At 41.3% G+C, this 15,479-nt stretch overlaps 1 protein-coding gene across 1 annotated transcript in view; it reads left to right on the forward strand.

Annotated features, from left to right (window-relative positions):
* Positions 1-903: 903 nt before the first annotated feature.
* Positions 904-15,479, forward strand: part of LOC109898167 (E3 ubiquitin-protein ligase PDZRN3-B) — a 138,796-nt gene continuing 124,220 nt past the window's right edge. The window contains exons 1-3 of the mRNA XM_020493014.2: positions 904-1,741; positions 9,451-9,537; positions 12,088-12,195. Coding sequence (XP_020348603.1) covers positions 1,028-1,741; positions 9,451-9,537; positions 12,088-12,195 — 909 coding nt within the window. The 5' untranslated portion in view covers positions 904-1,027. The remainder of the gene's footprint in view (positions 1,742-9,450; positions 9,538-12,087; positions 12,196-15,479) is intronic.

Here is a 15,479-nt window from a genome sequence, read left to right on the forward strand (position 1 = left end):
TAGTGGATTTAACAATTGACATCAACAGGGGATCATAGCTTTCACCTGGATTCACCTGGCCAGTCTATGTCATGGAGAGAGGATACCTTGTCAGTTGGACAACTGAATGCATTCAACAGAAATGGGTTTTATATATTTAACCCAACCCCTCTGAATCAGAGAGGTGCGGAGGGCTGCCTTGAATGAATTCCACGTCATCGGTGCCAGGGGAGCATTTGTTGTTGGGGCTTAACTGTCTTGCTCAAGGGCAGAATGGGTTATTTTTCCACCTTTCCGGCTCAGGGATTCAAATCAGCAACCTTTCAATTACTTCCCAAACGCTTTTAATCAATAGGCTACCTGCCGCCCTGTAAGAGCAGATGTTCTTAACGTTTTGTACACTCAGTGTATACATAGCTAATACCCTGAAGTGTCAGTCACAACTAGCTAGGTAAGACATAGAGCCATAGCTTTGTGTAATAATATCGCAGACACTAACATGGTTTGACACAATGAGAAGTCACACTCAGAGCACCATCCCTCTACAGAGAAGCATAGCATTAAGCGTAATGATTATGGCTCTAAATTGCAGGAGAAAGCTGTTTCATGTTTTTGAAAAAATGCTAAATTCGGCCATTTACAGACTGGGGGCATAGCCCCCATATGGACCACCCCCAAGCCATCCTCACATACTTTGTGTCCGCTTAGATTTTTGGGGGGTGCATGTGCAGCCTATTTTTCTTCGTAACTACAATGTAATAATTGCATTACACGTTTCCTCGATTGAGTTACAATTTAAAAAGCTTAAATAATTTTTCGATTCGTAAATTAGGCCAATTGATGATTGCGTTTAAGTCCGTTGCACGGCTCTTACGGCAGTTACGGTAGAGAATTCCTCCACTTTTTTCCCGAAGAAGTCTCGGTCAATTAGTTTAGACAGTCAGGAGAGCTTGAAGTCAGTCTACTCCTCCAATGACAAATTAAAACACCCATTACTCCTACTTCGATCTGTGGAAATCCCGGCGGAGTTTTGGATTTATTTAAAAACATGGGATTTGAGTTGGATCGGTTTAAAGGGGCTGTGGACCCAGATTTTAAATGCAATTTGTGTAATAAGGTTCTAGAAGACCCGCTCACTACTCCGTGTGGTCACGTCTTCTGCGCAAACTGTGTGCTGCCATGGGTTATCCAGAAAAGCATCTGCCCCGTCAAATGTCAAAGGATCTCCACGACAGAGCTGAACCACGTTCTCCCTCTGAAAAACCTGATTCTGAAGCTGGACATAAAGTGTGACAACCATGCCAGAGGCTGTGAAAAAGTGGTAAAGCTGCATCATCTAGCAGAGCATGCCGAGATGTGCGATTACTCACCGGCCAAATGCAGGAATAAAGGATGCAAGGAGGTGCTCAATCTGAAGGACATGGATGCCCATATGCGCGAATCGTGTGATTACAGACCGGTCGGGATATGCGACAGTGGATGTGGCTTGATGCTCATCCACAAAGAGCAAAAATTAGACACCCATTGCTGTTTGAAAGCCATGAAAGCACATAATAGTGCATTGCACGGGAAGGTGGTCAACTTGGACAAAGAGTTCAAAAAGCAATCATTGAAATCAAGCAAAAGAGAGAAATCACTTATTGCTCAACTCTCCGCGGTGCACAATGAGCTACAAATGACAGCGCTGAAGTATCAGAAGAAATTCACTGAATACAGTGCAAGGATCGATTCGCTGACTAGGACCCTTGCTCCCCCGTGCAAGGTAAGAACGTTTCAAAAAGCACGCTACGGAATTTGTGGCTATTACAAATAGTTACTTTGTTTGTGATTGTCCATAGTTCTATGTTACCTTTTATCTATAGAGCGCGCGTACTGTTATTATTTTCACATCTGCTCTACTTTTTGGCATTTTCCGTTACTTATGATACGTTTGTATAAACCAGTTTAAAACTTTAGTGGTCCGACGTCTGCCAGGTTAAATCATTGACCAGATAGACTTTGAGTCTCCTGTGGTCAAACACCGTTGCATTAGGCCTAGTCTACTACTAATGGTTAAAAGTTTGTTTATTTTCCTCAGTTTGCCACACATAGGCTATATAGGGTAGTTGCGGCTTCCGGGTGGCGCAGTGGTCTAAGGCATTGCATCTCAGCGCTAGAGGCGTCACTACAGACACCCTGGTTCGAATCCACGCTGTATCACAACCGGTGATTGGGAGTGTCATATGGCGGCGCACAATTGGCTCAGCGTTGGACGGTGTAGGCCGTCATTGTAAATAAGAATTTGTTCTTAACTGACTCACTTAATTTTTTGTCTTGCCCATTCCCCATCTGAATTGTGCACACACACACACACACACACACATGTCTCAATTGTCTTAAGGCTTAAAAATACTTTTAAATAACCCCTCCATCTACATCTACACTGATTGAAGTGGATTTAACAAGTGACATTAATAAGGGACCTCAATTCACCTACTAAGTCTATGTCATTGAAAGATATGTCCTTGATGTTCTGTACACTCAGTGTATATCGCATATATTTATGTGCTAGTCAGTGCATCGTTTTTGCCATGTTCTATAGCCAAGTCTTGGACTCAACACAGTGGACATAAAAGGATAGAGGCCTCCCTTCTGGTCAGCTAGGGAGAGGTTGAAATGTTTATGATCTTGTATTAGTCCATATCAACCCATGGTGGAAGAACAGGTAAAGTACACTACAAGCCTACAAGCATTCTGAATATAAGGGAACATACACACCAGCCTGGTCTCATAGACTAGATGTAACATAGTAAGGGTAAATCCGGACACTCAAATTAGTATGATATGTTATGTTTGGTATGGCTTCATAAGACAGAAGGTTACTTAGTAGGGTGGGTGGGCGTATAACTTGAACGTCTAGCAACCCAAAGATTGCGTGTTTGAATCTCATCATGGACAACTTTAGCATTTGTCACCTGTTTCAGGAAACTAGGCATATGTCACACTTCACTACTTCACAGGAGAGCCATTTAAAAGTACGTTTTTTTAATCAAATTTAATCAAAAGAAATGCCTTCTGGAACAGGTAAACTTTGATGCGCATTCATAACAAACTTTTATGCCATCTTACGAATACAATTGTTAAATTAGCCCTGGAAAAAGTGAACAACCTTCCCGCTAGCCATGATTGGCAGAGATAATGAGTGTGCTGGACATGCCGAAAGATGAGTTCGGATTGGTCTGCCATGTAGCACGCTTCTGTCTATAATATGACCTGGTCAGTATGTGTAGGTAATGCTTTCTAACGCTGCTTTTTTGAAATATATCACATAGTAGAATTGCATAAGTGTTGCTCTCCACTTTCTGGAGGACCGAATTTTGAAATCAGTGGAATTAGAGTATGATAGCTATGGAGATGGAGAAAATTCTGTTGTTTGATTGCAAATATGCAGACGGAGTTGAAAAAAAGAACACACAGAAGGCTGTTGTATGAAAAACATGTCTCCGAATTACTTCTTCAAACTAAGGGCAACCATGGCATCCGTGACAGAGAAGGAGAAGCGTCCATCCATGTATACGGACGGGTAAGAGAGCCTACCCAGCTAGCACAGTGGATCTGGCCCAATTCTGGCTGAGAGTTGGGGCACTCGGCTGAGAGTCAGACTCTGTCGATGTCATGTGGCCCGAGTCTGGGCCTCCTTCAGCAGTAGTACTTGGCTAGAGTGCGGGGATAGAGCTCGGGCCGATTCCAGTGTGAGTTATCTGGCCCACATGTATTAATTGGGGCTCGGGCTGATTCTGGTGAGAGTTATCTGGCCCAAATGTATATATTACTTGGGGCTCGGGCCGATTGGGGCTACTCTCTGGCAGATGATTACACAGTTTTTTTTAGAATTAACATTTCATTATTTATTTTTCCATATTTTCTCATTGTTTCTGTGATCAAAAATACAATTAGCATTTAAATGAAATTCTTTAAGATTCCTGTGTAGTATTTTTGTATTTTGATACTTTGTGCAAGGCATTAAACACTTAGTGGCTGGAGCCTCCCGAGTGGCATAGCGGTCTAAGACACTGCGTTGTTACAGATGTTGGTTCGAGACCTGTGTCGGCTGCGCCCAGGAGACCCATGAGGCGACGCACAATTAGGGGAGGGTTTGGCTGGCCAGGATGTCCTTAGCTGGCCAGGATGTCCGATCTCGCTATAGCAACTCCTGTGGCGGGCCTTGCTTTTGCACTCTTTTTAAAAATGTGTGCTACACCCCATTACCACAGTATTATTTGATACACTATCAGATTTGATGACTAACATGTTTGTTCAGCCTGGTACCAGAAAGAAATTAAGATGACACTTTCAAAACACTTTACAGATTCAGGTTTCTTATTTAGTACTGTCTATTCAATCCTTTGAAATGCACTGTACAAACTCCGTTAAAGTGGATGAACAAAGAAAGTTGTTCTCCTCCTTGAAGCTCTAATCCCTGGAAAACATCTCCAAATGAATTATTTTTCAAATTATCCATGAAAGAAAAAGAGGAAGCTAGAAAAAAACAAAATGATGTGGATGATGTGGTTAGTTTAAAAGGCTTTTTCTCTTCAGATTTTTTTCCCAGGTTCAGTCAAGCAGTATGAACAAGATTGCTTGGCAGGTAACATCAGTGCACATGTGGCAATATCTGTGGCAGTATCAAACAGAAAGACACAACTGGAATTAACTGTTGGAGTCGGGCGACATGTAGACTGTCGCTGCATTGCAAATCTCAGCGATGCAGCGTCTGTGTTTTTACTTGGGCTAGTTCAGGTCACGTGTTATCAGATCTTCTGAAATTAGATTCAGGCTGACATATTTGCTCCCCAATCGACTGCCATAACAGGAGAAATATCAATGGTGACAGGTAACCTTCTTTGACTGCTGGGTTTGGAACACAGAATCTCAGCCATATTGAAAAATGTACAGGAAAACATGGCATAGGCCAGCTTTCCAGTGCTGATAAACACCTGGCTTCTGATTGACATGGACACTAATACTGACAATTGTGGCTGCTTCACGTGATGTATTGTTGTCTCTACCTTCTTGCCCTTTGTGCTGTTATCTGTGCCCAATAATGTTTGTTACATGTTTTGTGCTGCTACCATGTTGTGCTGCTGCCATGTTGTGTTGCTACAATGCTGTGTTGTCATGTTGTGTTGCTGCCATGCTATGTGGTTGTCTGAGGTCTCTCTTTATGTAGTGTTGTGGTGTCTCTCTTTATGTAGTGTTGTGGTGTCTCTCTTGTCGTGATGTGTGTTTTGTCCAACATTTTTATTTTTAATCCCAGACCCCGTCCCTGCTGGAGGCCTTTTGCCTTTTGGTAGGCCGTCATTGTAAATAAGAATTTGTTTTTAACTGACTTGCCTAGTTAAATAAAGGTTAAATAAATAAACAAATACATAAAATGTACAGAACTGAACAGAATAAGGAAACTGGCAAAGATTGACTGGGCTGAATATGGGATGTGGTCTTTCTCCGTGATCCTGTCATAAATAAGGCTACATAGGTTAGGTGAATGCGAAGCAAGATCAACATTGTCTGCAATGATTGGCATCTGTCTGTGGGATTAGTGTCTGTCTGGCGTGACATGCTCACCCCACTGGTTTTAGAAGTATTCAGTCCTCCGTACACATTGTCTTGTTTCTCAGTTCCTACAGATGTAGGCTATCCTTACAACATATAGTATAAAAGGAAGGGACAATGCTGAATGCATTGACTAACTTGCCTACCATTCTACTTTCAGTCTTTCTATATTTTTCATATTCTTAGATATTTATTTTATAAATTTTTTCACCTTTATTTAACCAGGTAGGCTAGTTGAGAACAAGTTCTCATTTGCAACTGCGACCTGGCCAAGATAAAGCGTAGCAATTCGACACATACAACAACACAGAGTTACACATGGAATAAACAAAACATACAGTCAATAATACAGTAGAACAAAAGAAAACAAAAAGTGTATATACAGTGAGTGCAAATGAGGTAAGTTAAGGAAATAAATTACAATATAGCAATTAAACACTGGAATGGTAGATCGGCAGAAGATGAATTTTCCTTTCAGGAAATAGCCAATAGTTGTTTTGAAACATAGAACTCTGTACACATGCGCCGACACAACATGGTCCAGCAGCAGTGCACATTCTTCCCCGGCAGACCTACAATATAGGCTAGTACTCTGCACCTTATCCTGTAGCCTATATGGTAGCCGGACTCAGTCATGACACTGTACATACCGTTAATACCTGCTTTTATATTTAGTCCCTGTATGCTATAGCATTCTCCATGCTGGGATGACTGCTAACATGATGGTCCCAGCACCAGTCCCACCCTCTGACTGTCCCCTTAAAAAGCAGATTAAGAGAGCTGACTGCACTGGTTTCTCAGCGTTCCATTTGTCATCCCTCCATTGACAGAGAGGTCTACTGGTGTATTAATACACATAGCAAATGGCTTTTGGAGCAAGAGAAGGAGAGGGAGAAGGAAAGAGCCTTAACCCTTGCTTGAACCAGTCACTTGACCACTCTTTCCCAGAGAGCTAGCTAAGCCACAGAGAATCATGATATACTGTAGATCCACACTAGGGGTCGACCGATTATGATTTTTCAATACCGATATCGATTATTGGAGGACAAAAAAGCCGATACCGATTAATCGGCCGATTTTTTTAATGTATTTGTAATAATGACAATTACAACAATACTGAATGAACACTTATTTTAACTTAATATAATACATCAATACAATCAATTTAGCCTGAAATAAATAATGAAACATGTTCAATTTGGTTTACATAATGCAAAAACAAAGTGTTGGAGAAGAAAGTAAAAGTGCAATATGTGCCATGTAAGAAAGCTAACGTTTAAGTTCCTTGCTCAGAACATATGAAAGCTGGTAGTTCCTTTTAACATGAGTCTTCAATATTCCCACGTAAGAAGTTTTAGGTTGTAGTTATTTTTAGGAATTATAGGACTATTTCTCTCTGTTCCATTTGTATTTCATATACCTTTTGACTATTGGATGTTCTTATAGGCACTTTAGTATTGCCAGTGTAACAGCATAGCTTCCGTCCCATTCCTCGCTCCTACCTAGGCTCGAACCAGGAACACAACGACAACAGCCACCCTCGAAGCAGCGTTACCCATGCAGAGCAAGTGGAACAACTACTCCAAGTCTCAGAGCGAGTGACGTTTGAAACGGTATTAGCTCGCACCCCACTAAACAGCAGAGCTGCTGGCAAAACGCACAAAAGTGCTGTTTGAATGAATTCTTATGAGCCTGCTGGTGCCTACCATCGTTCAGTCAGACTGCTCTATCAAATCATAGACTAAATTATAACATAATAACACACAGAAATGCGAGCCTTAGGTCATTAATATGGTAAAATCCGGAAACTATCATCTCGAAAACAAGACGTTTATTCTTTCAGTGAAATACGAAACCGTTCTGTATTTTATTTAATGGGTGGCATCCATCAGTCTAAATATTCCTGTTACATTGCACAACCTTCAATGTTATGTCATAATTACATACAATTCTGGTAAATTAGTTCGCAATGAGCCAGGCGGCCCAAACTGTTGCATATACCCTGACTCTGCGTGCAATGAACGCAAGAGAAGTGACACAATTTCACCTGGTTAATATTGCCTGCTAACCTGGATTTATTTTAGCTAAATATGCAGGTTTAAAAATATATACGTCTGTGTATTGATTTTAAGAAAGGCGTTGATGTTTATGGTTAGGTACACGTTGGAGCAACCACAGTCCTTTTTCGCGAATGTGCACGGCATCAATTATATGCAACCCAGGACACGCTAGATAAACTAGTAATATCATCAACCATGTGTAGTTATAACTAGTGATTATGATTGATTAAGTTTAATGCTAGCTAGCAACTTACCTTGGCTTCTTACTGCATTCGCGTAACAGGCGGGCTCCTCGTGAGGCAGGTGGTTAGAGCGTTGAACTAGTTAACCATAAGGTTGCAAGATTGAATCCCTGAGCTGTAAAGGTACAAATCTGTCGTTCTGCTCCTGAACAAGGCAGTTAACCCACTGTTCCTAGGCCTTCATTGAAAATAAGAATGTGTTCTTAACTGACTTGCCTAGTGAAATTTATTTATTTATTTACCTTTATTTAACCAGGTAGGCAAGTTGAGAACAAGTTCTCATTTACAATTGCGACCTGGCCAAGATAAAGCAAAGCAGTTCGACAGATAAAACGACACAGAGTTACACATGGAGTAAAAACAAACATACAGTCAATAATGCAGTATAAACAAGTCTATATACAATGTGAGCAAATGAGGTGAGAAGGGAGGTAAAGGCAAAAAAGGCCATGATGGCAAAGTAAATACAATATAGCAAGTAAAATACTGGAATGGTAGTTTTGCAATGGAAGAATGTGCAAAGTAGAAATAAATTGGCAGCAGAGAACTGGAAGGAGAGGCGGCCAAAGAAAGAATTGGTTTTGGGGGTGACTAGAGAGATATACCTGCTGGAGCGTGTGCTACAGGTGGGAGATGCTATGGTGACCAGCGAGCTGAGATAAGGGGGGACTTTACCTAGCAGGGTCTTGTAGATGACATGGAGCCAGTGGGTTTGGCGACGAGTATGAAGCGAGGGCCAGCCAACGAGAGCGTACAGGTCGCAATGGTGGGTAGTATATGGGGCTTTGGTGATAAAACGGATTGCACTGTGATAGACTGCATCCAATTTGTTGAGTAGGGTATTGGAGGCTATTTTGTAAATGACATCGCCAAAGTCGAGGATTGGTAGGATGGTCAGTTTTACAAGGGTATGTTTGGCAGCATGAGTGAAGGATGCTTTGTTGCGAAATAGGAAGCCAATTCTAGATTTAACTTTGGATTGGAGATGTTTGATATGGGTCTGGAAGGAGAGTTTACAATCTAACCAGACACCTAAGTATTTGTAGTTGTCCAAATAAAGATGTAAAAAAAAGAATCGGCAAAAACGGCATCCAAAATGACCGATTTCCGATTGTTATGAAAACTTGAAATCGGCCCTAATTAATCGGCCATTACGATTAATCGGTCGACCTCTAGTCCAAACCAGTGAAGTACTAAGATGTGAGAACAGATGGATCTCCCCACCTGCTACCAGCCATGTTGGTTACGCTGATACCTTTACATATCCATTTACTGTGTATGGAGTAGCTTGGGGTTCTGCCCTTTTACCTGAGGCTATTTCTATCGTACCTCAAATACTCCATTGACTTCTAGGTCAATTTCATAGATTTGTTCAGTACTTTCATTCCAAGTTATTTTTGTGTTGTTTTCAGTGAAAATAAGCACCTGCCCTTTGTCTACCTGTCTGTATGTCTGTCTGCAGGGAGTTTTATTTTATGATTTTTTTCTGATTTGTTCAATAATTTATTTTATTCAGTGGTATTTGTTATTTGGGTTGTTAATGACTTCCTGTCCTCTTTCTGTCTGTCTGTCCACAGGGCGGGGAGACAAAAAACCTCACAGCCATCCTTCATCGGGAGGGAGGTTCTCTGGGCTTCAACATCGTGGGAGGACGACCATGTGCGGTAGGTTACAAGTGGCATCTCTGGGTTACTGTTTTATCTCATTGATGGTCAGCCAAGTGTCATATGGGAAATCAGGAATGGAGGCAAATACTTGAACTACGATTAACTATAGTTAATACCGACATAGCTTGCACACACAGTGCAAGTATTTTTTGGGCTCCCGAGTGGAGCAGCAGTCAAAGGCACTGCATCTCAGTGCAAGAGGTGTCACTACAGTCCCTGGATCGATTCCAGGCTGTATCACATTCGGCTGTGATTGGGAGTCCCATAGGGTGGTGCACAATTGGCCCAGCATCGTCCGGGGTAGGCTGTCATTCTAAATAAGAATTTGTTCTTAACTGACTTGCCTAGTTTAAAAAAAGGTCAAATTAAAAAAGTATCTCTCTTGAGCCTATGTGGATAGATCGCATTGTGTTTGTTTAATGGTTAGGTTTAGCGGATTTGTTGTTTATAATTACTTCATATGAGGATCAAATTAAGGATTATGACTGTGCCCACACTATTGTCCTCTTTAATTGAGGCGACTATGATGACATAGTAAAAACAGACGTGGTGTGAAGTGGGTCCTCTGCCCTTAGCTGATAACCTGTTATGGCCTCTGTGTTTTCTGTCTCACTGTTTGCCATTGGCTCCCGAGAGGAGAGGGAAGGAATATCACTGCTGAACTGGGATTAGGGCACATATTCACAAAGATTCTTAGAGTAGAAGGACTGCTATAGGATCAGTTTTGCCTTTCTAGATAATAATTAATACAGTTATATGGAAAGGGGGACCTGATCCACGATTGGCAATCTTACTCAGATAAATTTGGGCTCAGAGCTCAGTTAGAACTGGGTCTCATATACTTGGAGCATCTCAATCTCTGTACAGAGTAAGCTGGTCCCAGTTCGCAGTATATTTTTTTGCTGGGAAGAATGTGTGCCAAAGTGTTCCACTCAGGGCTGTTGTTCTGTGGTTAATTTAAATTGCTATAGTGACGCACTTTGCTGTGGCGACATGGATTATTACAGTAAAACGTTTTACAGCAGGAAACTATAAAAAGGACCAAACACCGAAAGCATTTTTTCTTGATTCCATGGTCTTTCCGGTTCCCTTGACAGAACCATGCATCAATCCAAAGAGAGTTTTGACAGTGAAGAGAAAATGTTTAAGTTATTGCTCATTATGTACATTGAAATATGCACTTTGCAATCAAATGAAAAGAGGTCTTTGTTATTTTTACATCTGGGGAACTGATCTACAAAACACAGGAGGCAGGTGAGGGGAGGACAGCTTGTAATAATATTTGGAATGGTGTTAAAACACAGAAACCATGTGTTTGATACCATTCAATTTACTCCGTTCCAGCCATTACTATGAGCCCGCCCTCCACAATTAAGGTGCCACCAGCCACCTGTGCTACAAAAGGGGGTCCCATGCACTCAATTTTTGCTCGAATTGTCTTTAAGGCTAGAATAACTTCATAAAGAGGTCACCAAATCCTCCACAAGAAACGATTGATTAATGGCGTTTTCACCCTTGACTAGTGTTGATGCGATTCAGAGACAGAGTTGGGTTGGACACCAGGCTGAGTATGATTAAAGGCTGGCCTTCGTAGACACTGTAGGGTCTAAGTACTGAGTTTGTCCACGCTGTGGCCCCAGGGCAGGGGGATGCATGGCAAAGCACTCTCCTGCTGTGACATTTCCTTGGCAATCCGTGCCATTTTGGGAGGAAATGTGTTTGTTTCACAGTTAAAAATGTGCTGTGATGAGCTCGGAAAAAAAGGAAGCAGACCTGAAATAATGAATTGCAGCATTCACACCTTGACTTCTGAGGTTTCTTTAAGTATTCCATATAAATGTAGCACACTGTCGCACGACTTGGCAGAGGCACAGGGTTGGTTTGATGTGGTTTTAGGAGAGAGCTGAGAGGGATGTTGGCAGTGCTTTGTTAAGCCAATCGTAGCTCTTACAACTCAGGGGTCACAGCCTCACTGATGGACGCAGAGTAACTCATATCCTTCCAACACATCCATTCAACATTTAGCCCCTCTAACGGGCTGGGTCAGAGTTGTATTATCCAGCCCTAGGAAACATGTCAACTGGCAGGCCATTTTGGCACTGAGGCTCTGTGGAGCCCAACATTAAGCCCTGTGTAATGTGCACCTGCAACCACTTGCCAGTCACTACAGGCTGTTGAGCCCTGCGGTTAATCGCTGGGTTAACAAGGCTGCGTTGATGACTGCAGTTGCGTTCACATGTAAAGACCGGCAGGGTGTCTCTGACCCTGATTGGTGGGAATGGGTAATGGCAAACCATTTTGAATTGTCTGCATAATGTCCTCAGGACTTTTGAAAGTAGGTTAGGCAGATTTAGCAAGAGACTTGTTTAATATTTTAAAGATATAATTTTTTGCTGAATATTTTAAAGTAAATTAGCATGTATTGTAATTAAATATTTTTATGTAATCATCTTCAATAGTTACAACTATTTCTTAATCATTTTCATCAATGTGTTATCTGAGATGATCAGAAAATGGGTTATTAACATGGCAGTTTTTTCGCCACAGGACGACCAGGAAGGCACTTCGAATGAAGGAATTTTTGTATCCAAGATCGTTGAGAAGGGACCAACAGACAAGGAGGGAGGCCTTCAGATCCACGACAGAATAATGGAGGTATGTGACTGACCTTCTGTTCCGTTTCGTGTGAAGGCCAAGAACCAGGAGGTGAGGTGGCTTCTGGGGCATTTATCACAGCACTTAGCATGTGTCCATTTTCTCCATGCTAAGAAATAAAGCAACAGATAGTCTGATGGTGATAAACGATCAAAACCAGGCATGTTTTTTTTTAAATACAGACACGACAGTAACAGATAAACATTGCTAAACAACTTTGACTATATTTGCAGAAGTTACATGCAGCAAATGTCTCTTATGTTAAGACTTTTAGTGAGACATCACTGTAAATAGAGTTAGACCAACCTGAGCCCAGGCTGTCTCTCTATGTTTGCTATAGCTGCTCAAAAGAGGCACTCGTTTACTGACCAGCTGACGAATTCCTTCTGACAGACCTGCTGTGGAGCAGCATCCTCTTGCCTTCATAAAAAATCTCTCTGTGTAAAGGTCATGTGCTCCCGCGGGTCACTTTTAAGCGTGTACAGAAAACCAACATCACAAAGATTTATTTTATAGTGTGAACTCGAGGTTGTCACAAAGGATGCATGGAACTCAGATGTTAAGTTTAACTGTGCATTACTGTATTTGTATTTATTATCGATCCCCATTAGCTACTCTTCCTTGGGTCCAGCAAAATTAAGGCAGTTTATACCATTTTAAAAACATGACAATACATTCACAGACTGTGTGCCCTCAGTCTTCTACTCCACCACTACCTCATATTTACAGTACAAAATCCATGTGTACGTGTGTGTATAGTGTGTATGTTATCGTGTGTGTATGCATGTGTCTGTGCCTATGTTTGTGTTGCTTCACAGTCCCTGTTGTTCCATAATGTTTTAAAAAAAATCTAATTGTACTGCTTGCATGAGTTACTTGATGTGAAATAGAGTTCCATGTAGTCATGGCTCTATGTAGCACTGTGCGCCTTCCATAGTCTGTGGACGTGGGGACTGTGAAGAGACCTCCTGTGAAATGGCTTGTGGGGTATGCATGGGTATCCGAGTTGTGCACCAGTAGTGTGCGCCAGTAGTTCAAACAGACAGCTCGATGCATTCAACTCTCATAAGGAATTATCAGAGGTAGTGATGAAGTCAATCTCTCCTCCACTTTGAGCCAGGAGAGATAGACATGCATATTATTAATATTAACTCTCTGTGTACATCCAAGGGCCAGCCGTGCTGCCCTGTTCTGAACCAATTGCAATTTTCTTAAGTCCGTTTTTGTGTCAACTGACCACGACTGAATAGTAGTCCAGGTGCGACAAAACTAAGGCCTGTAGGACCTGCCTTGTTGACAGTGCTGTCAAGTGCCTTATCATGGACATACTTCTCCCCATCTTAGCTACTGTTATATCAATATGTTTTGACCATGACACTTTACAATCCAGGGTAACTCCAAGCAGTTTAGTCAACTCAATTTCCACATTATTTATTATAAGATTTAGTTGAGGTTTAGGGTTTAGTGAATGATATGTCCCAAATTCAATGCTTTTAGTTTTAGAAATATTTAGGACAAATTATTCCTTGCCACCCACTCTGAAACTAACTGCAACTCTTTATGTGTTGCAGTCATTTCAGTCGCTGACACGTATAGTGTTGAGTCATCCGCATACATAGATACTCTGGCTTTCCTCAAAGCCAGTGGCAATTCATTTGTAAAGATTGAAAAAGTAAATGGGCCAAGACAGCTGCCTTGGGGAATTCCTGATTCTACCTGGATTATGTTGGAGAGGCTTCCATTAACTTCTTGCGTCGAGCAATCCCGTATCCGGGAGCGTAATCATAGCCTCAAGCTCATTACCATAACGCAACGTTAACTATTCATGAAAATCGCAAATGAAATGAAATAAATATATTCACTCACAAGCTTAGCCTTTTGTTAACAACACTGTCATCTCAGATTTTCAAAATATGCTTTTCAACCATAGCTACACAAGCATTTGTGTAAGAGTATTGATAGCTAGCATAGCATTAAGCCTAGCATTCAGCAGGCAACATTTTCACAAAAACAAGAAAAGCATTCAAATAAAATAATTTACCTTTGAAGAACTTCGGATGTTTTCAATCAGGAGACTCTCAGTTAGATAGCAAATGTTCAGTTTTTCCAAAAAGATTATTTGTGTAGGAGAAATCACTCCGTTTTGTTCATCACGTTTGGCTAAGAAAAACCCCGAAAATTCAGTCATTACAACGCCAAACTTTTTTCCAAATTAACTCCATAATATCGACAGAAACATGGCAAACGTTGTTTAGAATCAATCCTCAAGGTGTTTTTCACATATCTATTCGATGATAAATCATTCGTGGCAGTTGGGTTTCTCCTCGGAAGCAAATGGAAAAATACACGCAGCTGGAGATTACTCAATAATTGCGACGGAGGACACCAAGCGAGCACCTGGTAGATGTAGTGTAAAATGGTCAATCTTCCAATGATATGCCTACAAATACGTCACAATGCTGCAGACACCTTGGGGAAACGACAGAAAGTGTAAGCTCATTCCTGGCGCATTCACAGCCATATAAGTAGACATTGGAACACAGTGCCTTCAAAATCTGGGGCATTTCCTGTTTGAAATTTCATCTTGGTTTCGCCTGTAGCATCAGCGCTGTGGGACTCACAGATAATATCTTTGCAGTTTTGGAAACGTCAGAGTGTTTTCTTTCCAAAGCTGTCAATTATATGCATAGTTGAGCATCTTTTCGTGACAAAATATCTTGTTTAAAACGGGAACGTTTTTTATCCAAAAATTAAAAGAGTGCCCCCTATATCGAAGAAGTTAAAGAATACCCTCTGTGTTCTGTTAGACAGGTAACTCTTTATCCACAATAGCAGAGGGTTTAAAGCCATAACACATACGTTTTGACAGCAGCAGACTATGATCAATAATGTCAAAAGCTGCACTGAAGTCAAACAAATCAGCCCGCACAATCTTTTATCATCAATTTCTCTCAGCCAATCATCAGTCATTTGTGTAAGTGCTGTGCTTGTTGAATGTCCTTCTCTATAAGCATGCTGCAAGTTTGTCAATTAGTTTACTGTAAAATGGCATTGTATCTGGTCAGATGCAATTTTTTCCAAACGTTTACTAAGGGTTGGTAACAGGCTGATTGGTGTGCTATTTGAGCCAGTAAAGGGGCTTTACTATTCTTATGTAGCGGAATGACCTTTGCTTCCCTCCAAGCCTGGGGGCACACACATTCTAGTAGGCTTAAATGGAAAATATGGCACATAGGAGTGGCAATATCATCTGCTATTATCCTCAGTAATTTCCCATCCAAGTT

Source organism: Oncorhynchus kisutch, linkage group LG1, assembly GCF_002021735.2.
Source record: "Oncorhynchus kisutch isolate 150728-3 linkage group LG1, Okis_V2, whole genome shotgun sequence".
Lineage (NCBI taxonomy): Eukaryota > Metazoa > Chordata > Actinopteri > Salmoniformes > Salmonidae > Oncorhynchus > Oncorhynchus kisutch.